Genomic DNA, 20799 nt, shown 5'->3' with positions numbered 1-20799 from the left:
TATCTTAAGCTATTATCATAATGACATTACGCCATTGGTATAATTAAAAACATTTTGTCACTACCGATGTATCGTCGTATAGCAGGATTATTGCTGGGTGTTGCAAAAACAAACACCATGTTTTATGAAAATTGTGCATAGGAGGTACCGCTGTAAAAGGAAAGACAAGCTTACCCTTTTTCGTAACACCTGGTGTCACAACTGATTTTCAGTAATGCACTCATGCGGTTGTCATCATTATTTTGCCTTTCGGCAGATATTCGACACTAGTTCCATGGTGTTTACGTTTTAAATTGTGTCATAACCTTTTTTCATCTGAATATCTGAACAGTTATTAGGACCTGTATATAGGATGCATATGTGATTATTTTAGCTGGGGATTACTAGCATCTGTATTGTATATTTCGTGTTTGTGTCACTTCAAATGTATCTGTAACTTATCCCTTTGGAATCATTAGTTACGCAAACGGAATCCACGTAATATGTATGTTGTGTAAATATCATGTTCACTGAATCTCTAACAGGAAAGCGTGAATGACTGAAGAGTCAATGATTGAATGTCCTGAATTCACATTATCTATTATACTGGTCACTTTTCTGGAAAATGCTTGTGTGACGTACTGGTTCGGATTTATTGGAGTTTCTATTCAATGTTTATTGTCCTCTTCCTGTAAAAATAAAGGCTTGATAGGCTGACAGATTACTGGCTTTGTTTTCAATAAATTCGTATCTCGTGCATGTTCCATTAAGCATTGCAGTATAATACAACTAAATACTACATTCACCACAACATGATATATACTACGACGTATATTGTGTTTATGTAACTCCAGAATGTGTAAGCGAGTATCGACAATGGGACAGTTTTTTGGTAAGATGCATTTTTGATTACAACACAAGGTACACGGACCTGGAAATGTTTTGCGAAATGACTCAGCGCAATTACGACGGGGACAATGATATTGTATGACTATTCTAGATAAGGAAATATGCATATATAACTGTGGTTAATAAATTTTAATAAATAGAAAAGTATTGAATTTCTTAAATTTAATAATACATCTTACAGTGCATATGCATTGAGACATCCTTGACTTTAAGGTCGTGATTCACAGTTTGCACGTGCATATTTAATCCGTGGCAGACAATTTGGATGCTTGCATGCTAGTCAGGAATATGATTATCACAAACGTGGTTATTTCAATGTGAACATCCCAAATGATTGTTTATCTTTCAGGTGCTCAGAAAAAACCCTATTTTCTTTGAACATAAATAACGCTTATGCAAAGCCTCTGCAAACTGAAATACATGATCCAAATACGCCAGGATAGACAATGAAACATCATCCCTTTGTTATGTACCGACAACTGTGCGCAACCACAAACTGGCAGTAATGCAAGTTGTACATTGTGTAAAATATCTAAAGGTATGTATTTATCAATACCTAAACCCGGAAAAACAGCTGCAGGTGAGTGAATGCTGATTGTAGGAATATTTCCTCCTTCATAAGGATGTCTTTCACACATAGTGGAGCTCTAATGTTTGTTCACGAAGAATGCTGCACGTTGCTCTGTGTGTATTTCATGTGTAGTAACTTCTGTCGGGTTATTTCAACCAAACCTAAAAGATTGCTGACGAGAGGAAGTTTGATTTAGGAGAAACATGGGCACCAGGATTCGCCTGATTACTCTGCTGTGTATAGGATGGATTGCGTACACAAATAACAGTAAGTTTGAATTTCTAATCACGCGAAGGGTAGAGCCAATGACATGTCGTAGGTGTAATTCAATAGTGACTGTAGCACCCAATCTGTTTCATGTTTGCTTGTTAAAGCTATTTGGGTATTGTAAGTACATGGAGGACGACAGAGAATGTCACTGCATGTTTGTGTTCTGATTTCTTCTCATGCTGGTTGTACCTTGGAATGTTTCAGGTGGTCTCCCTCTACAACTCACTCAGTTCCAGTCAGGCGACAATGTCACCTTAGTCTGCAGCTCCATCAACACCACCACCAACAGTTCCTTCACATATTGGTATTTAGATGAGGTGCGAGTTCTCACGTCAGTGTTTGCAGTTACTGGTTGTACCAGAAACCCACCCAATAGTACAGACGATACTTCTGCATATCGTTACGACCTATTCACATCAAATGATGTCGGTGTAAGCTGTGGTGACCACCAGCACAACATGACACTAACTACAACTCAATACATCAAAGCTGGGACTGTGTGGCGGTGTGAGGATGAACGCTATAGAGTCAGTAACAACATTACGTTGGGTATGATCTTTTTGTCATGCGCTCATACTCCTTTATTTACATCAACGTGTCCTTTCTGATCCCATACATCATGCTATGACATATTGTGCCAGAACGAATGCAGATGTAACTGATTCATGAAATATATACCTGAGAACCATACGTAAATGTTCAAGAACTATGAACACGACATCTACAGATGAGGCACTTTATAAAACGGTCACCCAGAGATACAACCGGTGTTAACACTATCGGAAGAGAGGTGAAATTTGTTACGTCGCGTCCATGATTACTCGCCTTATATAGCGACGTACATGCACGTGTTTGTGTGTGTATGTGTGTAGTGATTGAGTGCGTGTGTGTTTGTGTGTGGTTGCTTGTATTATTCCGTATACAATTCCCGTTTCATAGAGTCTGCCCACTCAGATACCGTGGCGCAGTTTAACATGCATGCCTCATTCAGACACAGTAGACTTACTCCCAACAGACAACACCACGTGTTTTCCCCTTGATACCGGACAGGGTGAAAACTTCGACTTTTCGTATGACCTGACCTGGTGTCAAACCCACGGATCTTCCCATCTCTGGACAAACGCTCTAACCAGTTGACCATGGAGGCGGTCAATATAAAATCGTTTGTTAATGTGTATCAATATTAAGCTAATAAATGTCACAAATAATATATATTATTTATGTATGCAGCCATTCCAGGGACTACTGATAAGTCAACTACATCACTGACTGATTCAGCAACAACAATCCCCACAGACAGCAATACTCATGGTAGATTTGTATCAGTTAAACTAACGATATGTTATATATTTAGAGAAACATTGTATGGATACAAGTTGTGTCATTTACACTAATGCCGGCGAAAGCCATTTTATCTGTTTTAATAATTCAATGCATTTATTTGACCTAATATATGAATCAGCTATCCACACATTTAGTAACTTTGTATGTAAAATGTTCGAACGTGCGTTTCTAAACACACTAAACATTAATTGAACATGATATGGCTCGTCTATCGGATTATTCAAACTATAGAAGTGTGTTATTTTATGTCCTCTGTGGTGAGCGAGCCAATTTCATAATTATTTGTATATATTATTTATGTCGTCAGGCTTTAACGGGGCTACTTATAAAACAAGTTCACAGCTGACAACATTGGCAAATCTTACAACTATCAAGATATCTACCGCCCCGAGTAACGATAATCAAGGTAGTTGTGTACTAGTCGTCATACTAACCTTTGGGTACGATATATAGGATATTTAGAAACATTCATGAATATATAACAAAACCATATACTGACCCAGGATCCAAGACATACCAACAATGTGCACTGAGTGGCATTTGAACAGACAGTACTGTGATAGCTCTCTAGACATTACGGTTTTCACATGCTATTGTGATAGATCAACCCCATTATTTCGGTGCGGCATTTTATTAAACTTCTTATATTGACTTAGCTTTGTCATTGTAAACGAATGAACTATTATAAATAACAGAGTAAGCAATATTGTCGTCACGCCACGATAAGCGGCACGGAAAAAAACATGGACCATACACCCATTACTAACGACGTGCTTATTAACATCATCGGATACCCGAAGAAAAGTTGGATCAGCTGAATTCTAATGTTATTTGGCCATGCTGGCAATTAAAGGTTACTGATATTCAGAAACTTAAGAATGTAGTACTCATATATAATCTCCATCTCTGCCTTGTATGCCTAAAACCTAGTTTTGTACAGTCCTGCATAAAAGGTTACTCGTATCTATCAGGTTACGCGTTACATAACTTCATGTTCGTTATTCAGTTATGGCCTCATGAGACTCATACGTGGTACGAGTTGAAAGCGTTAGCCAATTCAAACTGTGTTTAATCTTACTCCACTTATTCTAATTTTACTATATTGTGCCTGGGAACTAGAACTTTACTGTGCTTTATATATATCACATTTCCCTTTCAAAAACGTCCCAATCAAACTAAATTATGTTGTGAAACAAGTAAATACTAGTAACTTCGTATCATTGCTCCTCATAGATCGAGGTCACCAACTCTATCTGCGTGTATACAGCATGGACTCTCTTTATGTAAAAGTTATGTTGTCTTATATCATTCAGCACTTATACTCATTGCTTATATATACGAACACATAAATGTACTTATATAGACTTATCCATGTGCCAAGTTCAAGGACAGTATACTTACTAGTCCAGTATTTCTATTCTCTTCAAGATATTGCTGCTGGGACAGGTGGAGGAATCTTCATCCTCATTATAATCGTTATCTGTGTATGTGTTGTAAGGACGAGAAGAAAGGGAAACGTCAAGCAAGGTAAACTACACCTCTTTGATGACGGTCAGAACAAATTTGAACTATTTGGTATCAGATTCTAATTTGATATTAAGTGATTTGAAGATCAAACCAGAACATTCATGACAGCGTTATAAAGCATTCAGGCTATATTTCTAGATAATCCGCTTTTCACATTATAGTTTTAAAAGATCAACACCATTAAGCATGGACCAGACACCCACTAGCCCAGTATAAGTTTCATGTTCAAGATGACACCATGTACATCGCTGCTGGGACAGGGTTTGGCATCATGATCCTCATCGTAATCGTTATCTGTTTAGGTGTTTAGTGAGTGAGTGAGTGAGTGAGTATGGTTTTACGCCGCTTTTAGCAATATTCCAGCAATATCACGGCGGGGGTCACCAGTTTAGGTGTTTAGAGGAGACGAAATTGAAAAGTCAAGCAAGGTAATCTACATCTCTTGTAAGGAGGGTAGCAATATTTTACAATTATTTGTATTCAGAAACTGATTTAATATCATGTGATTTGTAGGTTGTACTTGTACCGTTTACCGTTACTGATTTAAAGAATGGATTTTAATACATGTGTCAAAATACTGTCAACATATAGTGATTCCACATCTCCACCACATGTCTACAATCAATCTTTGTGAAAGCTTTACTGGTGCCTTAAATGCTGTGATCCTGATCAATCAGCTTCGGAGCAAGAGTTGTGTGACGCTCTTTGAGATCTTGGTAGAAAGAGCACAATACCTCAAAAATTGTGAAATGAAGACACCAAGGGCTCTTGCTGATAGAACACTGCTCCACACAAAGTGAACGTTGAGCACTGCAAAGTTGAAGTCATCCCTATTTTGGGCATTTGCTTCCATGTTTGACAAATTGACCTGAACCTCTGATGATAAATAAGTAACGCTATATATGGTCACCATGTTTTTAAACAAGCCCCATGATTCAAGGCATTAAGTTTTCCTTCAAGTTTCCCATATGGTATTGTGGTGTACAAAGTTGAAAAGTCAAATGTTTTGACATAATTGAAGTTGGTTCTTTTCAGAGTTTCTAACAAAGTCAAGCAAATCATTTATTTTTTGGAGAATCTACATGGTAATAATTCTATTTGTCTCAAATATTTTCTGTGAAAATAAGAAAGAGAAATGGATATGTCTTCAGGTTTTACAGCCAAGTCAAAAGTTGATGTTACTGATTCTTTGATGCGAGAGATTTCATCCTCAATTAACATACTGACCTCAAGTAGGGCAGCCAATCATTGGCTGACAGTTGGTTATGACAGATCATCTCCATACAAATAATAAACAATATTAATGCTGAGGAGCTTTGTATCACAAATAAACTGTTGTGAAGCATCTTGTGTCAGTGTGTAACGTAAAACATGACTCGTGTCTACAACACTCCTTATTTATATCTGTGTTTGTACAGATGTATCACTGGCTGAGGTTGACGCACCTCAATACGACACTTTGGCTAACGATGGCAGTACAGATCCCTGTTACTCCGAGATCAAGAAGGAAGCCTCCAGACAGTCCAGCATAAATGCAAACGATGTTTACTACAACACTGTGACCGAGAATGCTGACTACGAAAATCCACCAATGAGAACATAGTAGTGTGAAAACCACTGTTTCAAGTTGTCAGACCAGCAAAAACATATACATCCTCCAGTGTTTGTGGCATTTTCGGCCAGTATGTTAAGCTATTATCATAATGACATTACGCAAATTGGTATAATAGGTATGAAGGCAAATCTTTGCGAAAAAACATTTTGTCAATACTGATGTATTCTCATATAGCAGAATTATTGCTGGGTGTTGCAAAAAACAAACACATATTTTTTAAAGAAAATTGTGCATAGGAGGTACTGCTGGAACAGGCAAGACATGCTTACCCTTTTTCGTAAAACCTGGTGTCACAACTGATTTTCAGTAATGCACTCATCCGGTTGTCATAATTATTTTGCCTTTCGGCAGATATTCGACACTAGTTCCATGGTGTTGACGTTTTATATTGTCTCATTACCTATTTCCACCTAAACATCTGAACAGTTGTTAGGACCTGTATATAGCATACATATATGATTATTTTAGCTGGGGATTACTAGCATCTGTATTGTATGTTTCGTGTTTGTGTCACTTCAAATATGTCTGTAACTTGTCCCTTTGGAATCATTAGTTACGCAAACGGAATCCACGTAATATGTATGTCGTGTAAATATCATGTTCACTGAATCTCTAACAGGAAAGCGTGAATGACTGAAGAGTCAATGATTGAATGTCCTGAATTCACATTATCTATTATACTGGTCACTTTTCTGGAAAATGCTTGTGTGACGTACTGGTTCGGATTTATTGGAGTTTCTATTCAATGTTTATTGTCCTCTTCCTGTAAAAATAAAGGCTTGATAGGCTGACAGATTACTGGCTTTGTTTTCAATTAATTCGTGTCTCGTGCATGTTCCATTAAGCATTGCAGTATAATACAACTAGATTACTACTTTCACCACAACATGATATATACTCCGACCTGGAAAAAAACCAGTTCCTTCACATATTGGTATTTAGATGAGGTGCGAGTTCTCACGTCAGTGTTTGCAGTTACTGGTTGTACCAGAAACCCACCCAATGGTACAGACGATACTTCTGCATATCGTTACGACCTATTCACATCAAATGATGTCGGTGTAAGCTGTGGTGACCACCAGCACAACATGACACTAACTACAACTCAATACATCAAAGCTGGGACTGTGTGGCGGTGTGAGGATGAACGCAATAGAGTCAGTAACAACATTACGTTGGGTATGATCTTTTTGTCATGCGCTCATACTCCTTTATTTACATCAACGTGTCCTTTCTGATCCCATACATCATGCTATGACATATTGTGCCAGAACGAATGCAGATGTAACTGATTCATGAAATATATACCTGAGAACCATACGTAAATGTTCAAGAACTATGAACACGACATCTACAGATGAGGCACTTTATAAAACGGTCACCCAGAGATACAACCGGTGTTAACACTATCGGAAGAGAGGTGAAATTTGTTACGTCGCGTCCATGATTACTCGCCTTATATAGCGACGTACATGCACGTGTTTGTGTGTGTATGTGTGTAGTGATTGAGTGCGTGTGTGTTTGTGTGTGGTTGCTTGTATTATTCCGTATACAATTCCCGTTTCATAGTGTCTGCCCACTCAGATACCGTGGCGCAGTTTAACATGCATGCCTCATTCAGACACAGTAGACTTACTCCAAACAGACAACACCACGTGTTTTCCCCTTGATACCGGACAGGGTGAAAACTACGACTTTTCGTATGACCTGACCTGGTGTCAAACCCACGGATCTTCCCATCTCTGGACAAACGCTCTAACCAGTTGACCATGGAGGCGGTCAATATGAAATCGTTTGTTAATGTGTATCGATATTAAGCTAATAAATGTCACAAATAATATATATTATTTATGTATGCAGCCATTCCAGGGACTACTGATAAGTCAACTACATCACTGACTGATTCAGCAACAACGATCCCCACAGACAGCAATACTCATGGTAGATTTGTATCAGTTAAACTAACGATGTATTATATATTTAGAGAAACATTGTATGGATACAAGTTGTGTCATTTACACTTATGCCGGCGAAAGCCATTTTATCTGTTTTAATAATTCAATGCATTTATTTGAACTAATATATGTATCAGCTATCCACACATTTAGTAACTTTGTATGTAAAATGTTCGAACGTGCGTTCCTAGACACACTAAACATTAATTGAACATGATATGGCTCGTCTATCGGATTATTCAAACCATAGAAGTGTGTTATTTTATGTCCTCTGTGGTGAGCGAGCCAATTTCATAATTATTTGTATATATTATTTATGTCGTCAGGCTTTAACGGGGCTACTTATAAAACAAGTTCACAGCTGACAACATTGGCAAATCTTACAACTATCAAGATATCTACTGCCCCGAGTAACGATAATCAAGGTAGTTGTGTACTAGTCGTCATACTAACCTTTGGGTACGATATATAGGATATTTAGAAACATTCATGAATATATAACAAAACCATATACTGACCCAGGATCCAAGACATACCAACAATGTGCACTGAGTGGCATTTGAACAGACAGTACTGTGATAGCTCTCTAGACATTACGGTTTTCACATGCTATTGTGATAGATCAACCCCATTATTTCGGTGCGGCATTTTATTAAACTTCTTATATTGACTTAGCTTTGTCATTGTAAACGAATGAACTATTATAAATAACAGAGTAAGCAATATTGTCGTCACGCCACGATAAGCGGCATGGAAAAAAACATGGACCATACACCCATTACTAACGACGTGCTTATTAACATCATCGGATACCCGAAGAAAAGTTGGATCAGCTGAATTCTAATGTCATTTGGCCATGACGGCAATTAAAGGTTACTGATATTCAGAAACTTAAGAATGTAGTACTCATATATAATCTCCATCTCTGCCTTGTATACCTAAAACCTAGTTGTGTACAGTCCTGCATAAAAGGTTACTCGTATCTCTCCGGTTACGCGTTACATAACTTCATGTTCGTTATTCAGTTATGGCCTCATGAGACTCATACGTGGTACGAGTTGAAAGAGTTAGCCAATTCAAACTGTGTTTAATCTTACTCCACTTATTCTAATTTTACTATATTGTGCCTGGGAACTAGAACTTTACTGTGCTTTATATATATCACATTTCCCTTTCAAAAACGTCCCAATCAAACTAAATTATGTTGTGAAACAAGTAAATACTAGTAACTTCGTATCATTGCTCCTCATAGATCGAGGTCACCAACTCTATCTGCGTGTATACAGCATGGACTCTCTTTATGTAAAAGTTATGTTGTCTTATATCATTCAGCACTTATACTCATTGCTTATATATACGAACACATAAATGTACTTATATAGACTTATCCATGTGCCAAGTTCAAGGACAGTATACTTACTAGTCCAGTATTTCTATTCTCTTCAAGATATTGCTGCTGGGACAGGTGGAGGAATCTTCATCCTCATTATAATCGTTATCTGTGTATGTGTTGTAAGGACGAGAAGAAAGGGAAACGTCAAGCAAGGTAAACTACACCTCTTTGATGACGGTCAGAACAAATTTGAACTATTTGGTATCAGATTCTAATTTGATATTAAGTGATTTGAAGATCAAACCAGAACATTCATGACAGCGTTATAAAGCATTCAGGCTATATTTCTAGATAATCCGCTTTTCACATTATAGTTTTAAAAGATCAACACCATTAAGCATGGACCAGACACCCAGTAGCCCAGTATAAGTTTCATGTTCAAGATGACACCATGTACATCGCTGCTGGGACAGGGTTTGGCATCATGATCCTCATCGTAATCGTTATCTGTGTAGGTGTTTACAGGAGACGAAATTGAAAAGTCAAGCAAGGTAATCTACACCTCTTGTAAGGAGGGTAGCAATATTTTACAATTATTTGTATTCAGAAACTGATTTAATATCATGTGATTTGTAGGTCGTACTTGTACCGTTTGCCGTTACTGATTTAAAGAATGGATTTTAATACATGTGTCAAAATACTGTCGACATATAGTGATTCCACATCTCCACCACATGTCTACAATCAATCTTTGTGAAAGCTTTACTGGTGCCTTAAATGCTGTGATCCTGATCAATCAGTTTCGGAGCAAGAGTTGTGTGACGCTCTTTGAGATCTTGGTAGAAAGAGCACAATACCTCAAAAGTTGTGAAATGAAAAACACCAAGGGCTCTTGCTGATGGAACACTGTTCTAAACAAAGTGAACGTTGAGCACTGCAAAGTTGAAGTCATCCCTTTTTTGGGCATTTGCTTCCATGTTTGACAAACTGACCTGAACCTCTAGATCTGATGATAAATAAGTAACGCTATATATGGTCACCATGTTTTTAAACAAGCCCCATGATTCAAGGCATTAAGTTTTCCTTCAAGTTTCCCATATGGTATTGTGGTGTACAAAGTTGAAAAGTCAAATGTTTTGACATAATTGAAGTTGGTTCTTTTCAGAGTTTGTAACAAAGTCAAGCAAATCATTTATTTTTTGGAGAATCTACATGGTAATAATTCCATTTGTCTCAAATATTTTCTGTGACAATAAGAAAGAGGAATGGATATGTCTTCAGGTTTTACAGCCAAGTCAAAAGTTGATGTTACTGATTCTTTGATTCGGGAGATTTCATCCTCAATTAACATACTGACCTCAAGTAGGGCAGCCAAACATTGGCTGACAGCTGGTTATGACAGATCATCTCCATACAAATAATAAACAATATTAATGCTGTGGAGCTTTGTATCACAAATAAACTGTTGTGAAGCATCTTGTGTCAGTGTGTAACGTAAAACATGACTCGTGTCTACAACACTCCTTATTTGTATCTGTGTTTGTACAGATGTATCACTGGCTGAGGTTGACGCACCTCAATACGACACTTTGGCTCACGATGGCAATACAGATCCCTGTTACTCCGAGATCAAGAAGGAAGCCTCCAGACAGTCCAGCATAAATGCCAACGATGTTTACTACAACACTGTGACCGAGAATGCTGACTACGAAAATCCACCAATGAGAACATAGTAGTGTGAAAACCACTGTTTCAAGTTGTCAGACCAGCAAATATATATACATCCTCCAGTGTTTGTGTCATTTTCGGCCAATATGTTAAGCTATTATCATAATGACATTACGCCATTGGTATAATAAAAACATTTTGTCACTACTGATGTATCGTCGTATAGCAGGATTATTGCTGGGTGTTGCAAAAACAAACACCATGTTTTATGAAAATTGTGCATAGGAGGTACCGCTGTAAAAGACAAGACAAGCTTACCCTTTTTCGTAAAACCTGGTGTCACAACTGATTTTCAGTGATGCATTCATGCGGTTGTCATCATTATTTTGCCTTTCGGCAGATATTCGACACTAGTTCCATGGTGTTGACGTTTTAAATTGTGTCATAACCTATTTTCATCTTATCATCTGAACAGTTGTTAGGACCTGTATATAGCATGCATATGTGATTATTTTAGCTGGGGATTACTAGCATCTGTAATGTATATTTCGTGTTTGTGTCACTTCAAATATATCTGTTACTTGTCCCTTTGGAATCATTAGTTACGCAAAGGGTATCCACGTAATATGTTGTGTAAATATCATGTTCACTGAATCTCTAACAGGAAAGCGTGAATGACTGAAACTCAATAGTTGAATGTCCTGAATTCACATTATCTATTACATTGTGTGAGGTACTCGTTCGGCTTTATTTGAGTATCTATTCAATGTTTATTGTCCTCTTCCTGTAGAAATAAAGGCTTGATAGGCTGACAGATTACTGGCTTTGTTTTCAATTAATTCGTGTCTCATGCATGTTCCATCAAGCATTGCAGTATAATACAACTAGATTACTACTTTCACCACAACATGATATATACTACGACCTGAAAAAAAACACACATTAAAGTTATATTTATATTGTGTTTATGTAACTCCTACCCACCAGAATGTGTAAGCGAGTATCGACAATGGGACAGTTTTTTGGTAAGATGCATTTTTGATTACAACACAAGGTGCAGACCTGGAAAATTGGTGCAAAATGACTCAGCGCACTTACGACGGGGACAATGATATTGTATGACTATTCTAGATAAGGAAATATGCATATATAACTGTGGTTAATAAATTTTAATAAAAAGAAAAGTATTGAATTTAAAAAAAACTAATAATACATCTTACAGTGCATATGCATGGAGACATCCTTGACTTTAAGGTCGTGATTCACAGTTTGGACGTGCATGTTTAATCCGGGGCAGACAATTTGGATGCTTGCATGCTAGCATGGAATATGATTATCACACACGTGGTTATTTCAATGTGAACATCCCAAATGATTGTTTATCTTTCAGGTGCTCAGAAAAAAAACCTCTATTCTTATAACAACGCTTATGCAAAGCCTCGGCAAAATGAAAATTAACATCTACGTGGCCCGGATATGCTGCAAAGAGAAACAGCTTAAAACGTATTCATGAATTGACAGTGTCTAGTATGTTCTCATTAACATCACACGAAGAATGTAAACCCCCCACCAACAAAGTGATTACATGATCCAAATACGCCAGGATAGACAATGAAACATTATCCCTTTGGTATATGTACCGACAACTGTGCGCGACCGCAAACTGGCAGTAATGCAAGTTGTACTTTGTGTAAAATATCTAAAGGTATGTATTTATCAGTACCTAAACCAGGACAAACAGCTGCAGGTGAGCGAATGCTGATTGTAGGAATATTTCCTCCTTCATAAGGATGTATTTCACAGATAGCGGAGCTCTAATGTTTGTTCACGAAGAATGCTGCATGTTGCTCTGTGTGTATTTCATGTGTAGTAACTTATTTCAACCGAATATTGACGAGAGGAAGTTTGATTAAGGAGAAACATGGACACAAGGATTCGCCTGATTACTCTGCTGTGTATAGGATGGTTTACGTACACAAATAACAGTAGGTTTGAATTTCTAATCATGCTGTGTATAGGATGGTTTTCGTACACAAATAACAGTAGGTTTGAATTCCTAATCACCCGAAGGATGGAACCATCAGGATGTCGTAAGTGTAATTTAATAGTGATTGTACCACTTTATATCCTATCTGTTTCGTGTTTGCATGTTACAGTTATTTTGGTATTGTAAGTACATGAAGGACGACGAAGAATGCCACTGCATGTTTGTGTTGTGATTGCTTCTCATGCTGGTTGTATCTTGGAATGTTGCAGGTGGTCTCCCTCTGGAACTCACTCAGTTCCAGTCAGGAGGTAATATCACCTTAGTCTGCAGTGCCATCAACACCACTATCAACACGTCCTTCAGATATTGGTATATGGATGAGGTGCGAGTTCTCACGTCAGTGTTTGTAGGTCATGATCATGGTTGTAACAGAAACCCACCCAATAATGATACTGCATATCGTTACGACCTATTCACATCAAATGATGGCATTGTAAGCTGTGGTGACAACCAGCACAACATGACACTAACTACAACTCAATACATCAAAGCTGGGGCAGTGTGGCGGTGTGAGGATCAATGCAATAGAGTCAGTGACAACCTTACGTTGGGTATGATCTTTTTTGTTATGCGCTCATACTCCTTTGATTACATCAACGTGTCCTTTCTGATCTCATAACATCATGTTATGACAGATTGTGCAAGAACGGATGCAGATGTAGCTGATTCATGAAATATATACCTGGGAACCATACGTACATGTTTAAGAACTATGAACACGCCATCTACAAATTAAGAACTGTATAAATCGGTCACCAATAGATACATACGGTATTAGCACTATCGGAGAGTGAGGTGAAATTGTTACGTCGCGTCCATCATTTCTCCACTTATATAGCGACGTCTATGTACGTGTGTGTGAGTGTGAGTGTGTGTGTGTGTGTGAGTGCGTGCGTGCGTGCGTGCGTGCATGCGTGCGTGCGTGTGTGTATGTGTGTGTGTGTTTGTGTGCGTGTGTGTGTGTGCGTGTGCGTGTGCGTGTGCGTGTGCGTGTTCGTGTGCGTGTGCGTGTGCGTGTGTGTGTTCGTGTGTGTGTGTGTGTGTTGTGTGCGTGTGTGTGTGGTTGCTTGTATTGGTCAGGACACATGCCTGTTTCATAGTGATACCTCAGACAGCGTGGCGCAGTTTAAATGCATTCCCCATTCAGAAACAGTAGACTAACTCCGAACAGACCAAACCGTGTTTTTCCCGAAGGAGAATACTATGCCTTGTCGTATGACCTGGCCTGGTGTCAAAGCCACGGATCTTCCCCTCTCAGGACAAACGCTCTAACCAGTTCACCATGGAGGCGGTCAATATAAAATCGCTTGTTCATGTGTATCGATATTAAGCTAGTAAATGTCATAAATAATATATATTATTTATGTATGCAGTCATTCCTGGGACTACTGATAAGCCAACTACACCACTGACTGATTCAGCAACAACGATCATCACAGACAGCGATACTCATGGTAGATTTGTATCAGTTAAACTAACGATGTATTATATATTTAGAGATACATTGTATTGATACCAGTGATGTCATTCACACTGATGCCAGCGAAAGCCATTTTATCTGTTTTAATAATCCTCTGTATGTCATTAACCTAATATATGTTTCAGCTATCCACACATTTAGTAACTTTGTATGTAAAATGTTCGAACGTGCGTTCCTAAACACACTAAACATTAATTGAACATGATATGGCTCGTCTATCGGATTATTCAAACCATAGAAGTGTGTTATTTTATGTCCTCTGTGGTGAGCGAGCCAATTTCATAATTATTTGTATATATTATTTATGTCGTCAGGCTTTAACGGGGCTACTTATAAAACAAGTTCACAGCTGACAACATTGGCAAATCTTACAACTATCAAGATATCTACCGCCCCGAGTAACGATAATCAAGGTAGTTGTGTACTAGTCGTCATACTAACCTTTGGGTACGATATATAGGATATTTAGAAACATTCATGAATATATAACAAAACCATATACTGACCCAGGACATAGCAAGACATAGCAACAATGTGCACTGAATGTGCATTTAAAACAAACAGTACTGTGATAGCTCTAGACATTACAGTTTTCACATGATATTGTGATAGATCAACCCCATTATTTCGGTGCGGCATTTGATTAAAGTTCGTATATTGACTTAGCTTTGTCATTGTACATGAATGAACGATTATGAATAACAGAGTAAGCAATATTGTCGTCACGCCACGATAAGTGGCACGGAAAAAAACATGGACCATACACCTATTGCTAACGACGTGCTTATTAACTTCATCGGGTAACTGAAGAAAAGTTGGATCAGCTGAATTATAATGTTAGTTGGCCATGATTGCAATTATAGGTTTTCTTACAGAAACTTAAGAATGTAGTACTCATATATAATCTCCATCTCTGCTTAGTATGCCTAAAACCTAGTTTTGTACAGTTCTGTATGAAAGGTTACTCGTATCTATCAGGTTACGCGTTGTCACACATTGTACCGATGGCGGGAATCGAACCCGTGTTTTCGGCGTTACGAGCGAACACTATAACCACTAAGCTACCCAACCGCCCCCTGGTAGCTAGATCTTTATTGTGCTTCGAAAACTTCCCAATCAAACTAAATTATATGGTGAAACATTATCAATGAAATACTAGTAACTTCGTATCATTGCTCCTCATAGACGGACGTCACCATCTCTATCTGAGTATGTATACAGCATGGACTCTCTTTATGTAAAAGATATGTTGTCTTAGATTATTCAGTACTTATACTCATAACTTGACTTATATAGACTTATCCATGTGCCAAGTTCAAGGACAGTATACTTACTTGTCCAGTATCTCTTTTCTCTTTCAGATGACACCATGTATATCGCTGCTGGGACAGGTGGAGGAATCTTCATCCTCATTGTAATCGTTATCTGTGTATGTGTTGTAAGGACGAGAAGAAAGGGAAACGTCACAGAAGGTAAACTACACCTCTTTGATGACCGTCAGAATATATTACTATTATTTGGTATCAGATTCTAATTTGATGTTAAGTGATTGAAGATGAAACTGGAACATTGGTGACAGCGTTATAAAGCATTTCAGATGTAAAGATTAAATGTCAGTTTCATAAAAAGTAATAACATACAGCTCTCATCTGTCAAATCATTTCCTTATCCCTCCTTGTAATAAAATAGCTTATCTGAATATACATCAACACATATCACAAGAGTAATAATAACAGAAATATGATAAATGAACAAAGGTATTGGTCGTCATGTCTGTTCACAGCTATCAGCGATGCGGACAGTTGTGCAGAGGTCTCAGAAAACCCACTTTATGTTACGTGAGTAGAGTGTCAAGTATTTCCACTGTATACGACCTTTGAATTTCATGATCACGTAATGCCCGGGACCGCCTCCGTGGTCTAGTGGTAGAGCGTCGCTATGTAAGTGCAATAATCTTGGACGCGACGTTAAACCTGATTTCCCTTCATCTCACCTCACCTCACCTCACCTCACCTCACCTCACCTCACCTCACCTCACCTCACCTCACCTCACCTCACCTCACCTCACCTCACCTCACCACAATGCCCGTATGAGTCGTCATAGGTATATTGTTGGCATAGGTATCGGAAATCGTTCAATAACCACCAAATAGACAGTTCCCTTCCATTGATTTACCCACCTGAACTAGAAATAAAGAAGACAAATGAAACCACTTCGTCTGTTTCATATGTAGAACTATGCACAAAGATTCAGAAGGGATTAAGCACTAGACTGCATGACAAGTGGAATGACTTCAACTTTCCAACAGTCAGCTTTCCCTTTATGTCAAGCAGTATTCCTGTAGGTACAGCTATTGCTGTCTACGTTTCACAACTTCAGAAGAACATTCGAGCATGCACTTTTAATCAAGATTTCAAAAAGAGCGTAATACATGCCTTGCTAAAAACCTGTTTGATCAAGGTTACAACATTCGAGGAAACATTCCTGGCCTCAGAAAAGCTTTAAAATGGTTAACGGTACACAAGTGGGGAACATTGAGGCTTCAGTCCCTATTCAGACTCGTACCACATATTCCCGTGGTTTTTTTTCATGTGATTATTTGACTTGTGTTTGCATGTGACGAGTGCCGCTGATGGGGCGAACACCTGGTATAACCCCTATTTAATAGTGATTCATAAACACATGCTCATGATATAGTCCGAATCGAACAATCGACTGTGTTTTTCGCGGAGATATGGAAAGGGTTTTGTCGCATTTATGCAGTACATAATACGTTAATTAATTGTGTCAACGTGCATGTTGACGGGGAATTAGCTCTTGGGGGAATAAAGGACAAAATCGACATCACTGTCCCGGAACGCTTTATGCACAACATGTAAACAATAAACAACAATTGTACAATGAGCGGAATACCTGCTCTGACAACACAAACACAGCAATGAGCAGACTTTCCAGCTCAGGCGTACAAGAGGTGAGCGGAGCTCCAGCTCACCTCAGGGCGTTTCCTACGAGCAGCATATCCTGCTCGAGGTCGTCCCTATGCCAGCACTCGGAATACCAAGCCTGACTAACACCCTAGTAACTGTGTAATGGTAGCACATATATAGTAATGAACAACAATGGACAGACAAAGAGACAACGACGTTGCTTTGGACATGGCGTGATTAACAAACACAGTTCATGGGATGATCAATTAGGGCAATAAATGCCATACTATAAAAGCAGTAGTTAAAGGGAAGTGATATGGTAGTCCAGGCTGACTGACAGTCAATATACAATGGAATGTTGGTGAGGATTAACAACGGGGATTAGCGCCTAAAACGTAATGACAATTAAGTTATGGAGACATGACTACAGGGTAAATTGCCCTTGAAGTCAAATGTACTGCAGACAATGGTAGTCATAAATCAGTCGCTATGACAATTGTTTTCATCACAAAACTCTCCATAGATGTGGGTGACCTTGTCGCCTTCATTTAAATGTATTCATTAATATAAATAACACACACAACAACGGTCGCATCATCAACCCTGATCACGGGTAATTCATCGTTCAAATATTTTCTTCATAATTGTTCTTTTATAATGATAATGCAACTGTTTTTGGGTTTTTTTTAAAAACGCACATTTTTGTATCCGCAGGTAGTTCTAAAATATTTTCAAATTTGTATTGTATTAATATGCGTGATCGTTGGTTGTATGTTGTTGGAGGACAATGGACTATAAATAGACACATTAGATCTTGATGCTGCGTAAAGGCGACCACGCTTGTCGTAAGAGGCGACTAACGGGATCGGGTGGTCAGGCTCGCTCATCGAACCCAATTGATCGAATCGATGCCGATGATATTAAGGACTGGATTGCCTGGTCCATACTGGATTATTTACAGACTGCCGTCATATAGCTGGGATATTGCTGAGTGTGGCGTTAAACAACACACCAACCAACCAGTGATACTGCGGGTAACGCCAATCACCTTTAGGGATACGATGACACAAGTCGACAGATCAATGGTATCGCCTCAAATGTGAACAAAAAATATTATTCATGAAAATGTTGAAACTTATTCCTGCAAATTTTTCCAGTGTAAACAACTTAAAAACAATATGATATTTCTTTTCAGATACCAAGTTGAACCTGTTGACAACAAAGTGCACTTCAATGGTAAGTCTTTTCTATTGTGGTTTTTCTTCACTTCATCTGACTATTGTATTCAAATTGTGATTATAGTTTGAGTGTTGCCTTCTACGTTAAGCTTAATAATTTCAGGAAGAATATCGAGGGAGAATAATATGATGTTACTATGTTATATGAACACCATAACTCTATATTCAACTGCCGTACCAGACAATGCACCCGAACACCTACTTGCTCTTGGCGGCGCTGTCGACGTTGGTGATCTGAATGACGTACGAGACAAAACACCCAAGCACCGGTCGGCTGTAGGTGGTGCTGTCAACGTTGATGATATGTATGCCGTCCCGGACAAGACACCCAAACACCAGTCAGCTGTAGGCGGTGCTGTGAACATTGGTGATCTGTATGCCGTACCAGACAAAACACCCAAGCACCAGTCAGCTGTAGCCGGTGCTGTCAACGTTGATAATCTGTATGCCGTACCGGACATGTCAGTGAAAACAAAGAACGGAACGTGTTAGTATACACGGAAGTTTGATTGACCGGACTAGGAGTTAGAATGAGTCTCCTTATCCATGTTTGTCGTAAGTGGCTCTAAATGGGCCGGGTGCTCTGGCTCTGGTGACGTGGTTGATTAATCAACGAACGGCATCGGGTGGTTAGAATCGGTGACTTGGTCCATGTATGTCGTTGTATCCGAATGTTTTAGATGCTCATGATATCAGTCACTGTGTTGTCTGGTCCATAATCGATGATTTACAGACGCAATCAAAAAGCTGGAATATTCGCACCGTGGGTGCGCGGTTAAACAGCAAAGAAACAAACTTGGTAAATAGTGTGTCATCGTTGCTTAACGACGTGGAACACTTACCATAACAGTAACCATCAGTTTGTCTAGTCCAGACTCGACTATTTAAAAGATGTCATCGGGAATATTTAACTGAGGCGTAAAAAAACTTACCTACAAAATGTAACATCCCTTCCGGGATTTATGACAGAAAGAAAATGTTGACGTTTGGATGGAATATGTGTGGATGACATAAACACATTGGTTGTTGCAGATAGTACTTGGTCCGAAGCTGACAGTGAATACAGTGAAATCTAAATAAAGGAAGAGACGTCAGCTAATTCGGTCCTGTCAATGTTCTCGGCGACACAACGCTCACGTTTGTTCGACAAACAAATTCAAATGGGACCCTGCTCCTTGGGTGTTCTCCTTGTTGTGTACAGCTCTCGCTACTGTGATTAAGTCTGCGTTGAACTTAAACATCATTTCAATGTAAATAGGGTAAGTTGATATAAATGTACAGTAAACTACCTTTATAACGAACACGTTTTTAAATAACGAACTAACGGACATAACTTATTTTTTGGGACCCCAGCCAGTTGCTACATATATTCTTATAACGAAATATGTTTATAACGAAGTACAATGAGAGGTCCTTTTGAGTTCGTCATAACCGTAGTGTACTGTTCGTCATACCTTTTGGAGTAAGCTGATCAACAATGTAATCCAGATGTACTATCGGTTGTCATGACCTCAAAGACTGATGGCGGTTAGGAGAATACTGAAAACGTTCAGTTTGGATTTTGGCACAGCCGTTCCTCTTGAAGATGATATTTTAAACGATGGAATACAAAATGTACATCGCCGTCGACTTATTTCAATTGTCATGCCAATATAATTACAATACGCAAATGTAAGCAATCCATGCCTAAAATATAGTCTATTTGAGCAGTTTCAAAAACAACATTATCATGTTATTTTGGAATTCCCCATTTGTATTTCAGTATTATTGCTACTGTTAAATGTCAAATTAAAGAAGAAAAAGGCATTGTTAGTAATGAGTTCAAAGTAATCGCTCTTGTATTAGCTTACATTGTGAGCTGTTCAAAACCGTTTTATACTGTTGTGTAAGTGTCATATGTTTGAGAAAATCATGAGATGCCTTTTTTATAATTAA

General features: G+C 38.5%; 3 protein-coding genes across 3 annotated transcripts; all 3 read left to right on the top strand.

Moving 5' to 3' along the window:
* Window positions 1–1662: 1662 nt before the first annotated feature.
* LOC139457818 (uncharacterized) lies at window positions 1663–6235 on the top strand. Its single transcript, XM_071239165.1, has 7 exons — window positions 1663–1726; window positions 1934–2278; window positions 2960–3040; window positions 3381–3479; window positions 4437–4448; window positions 4502–4600; window positions 6019–6235. Exons 1-7 carry the CDS (start codon window positions 1663–1665, stop codon window positions 6201–6203), a joined length of 885 nt encoding a protein of 294 aa, XP_071095266.1. The 3' UTR covers window positions 6204–6235.
* An 867-nt stretch (window positions 6236–7102) lies between these two features.
* LOC139457322 (uncharacterized) lies at window positions 7103–11236 on the top strand. The gene is made up of 6 exons (XM_071238730.1): window positions 7103–7394; window positions 8076–8156; window positions 8497–8595; window positions 9553–9564; window positions 9618–9716; window positions 11052–11236. The coding sequence occupies exons 1-6, from the start codon at window positions 7103–7105 to the stop codon at window positions 11234–11236; spliced, it is 768 nt and encodes a 255-aa protein (XP_071094831.1).
* A 1792-nt stretch (window positions 11237–13028) lies between these two features.
* LOC139457817 (uncharacterized) lies at window positions 13029–20108 on the top strand. Its single transcript, XM_071239164.1, has 9 exons — window positions 13029–13156; window positions 13428–13769; window positions 14592–14672; window positions 15013–15111; window positions 16060–16170; window positions 16482–16536; window positions 18822–18862; window positions 19046–19351; window positions 19897–20108. The coding sequence occupies exons 1-9, from the start codon at window positions 13093–13095 to the stop codon at window positions 19938–19940; spliced, it is 1143 nt and encodes a 380-aa protein (XP_071095265.1). The 5' UTR covers window positions 13029–13092; the 3' UTR covers window positions 19941–20108.
* The last annotated feature ends 691 nt before the right edge of the window (window positions 20109–20799 follow it).

This window comes from Haliotis cracherodii, unplaced genomic scaffold (genome assembly GCF_022045235.1).
Source record: "Haliotis cracherodii isolate W230 unplaced genomic scaffold, xgHalCrac1.p SCAF_12, whole genome shotgun sequence".
NCBI classification, from domain to species: Eukaryota; Metazoa; Mollusca; class Gastropoda; order Lepetellida; family Haliotidae; genus Haliotis; species Haliotis cracherodii.
This window is presented reverse-complemented; position numbering and strand designations above follow the sequence as displayed.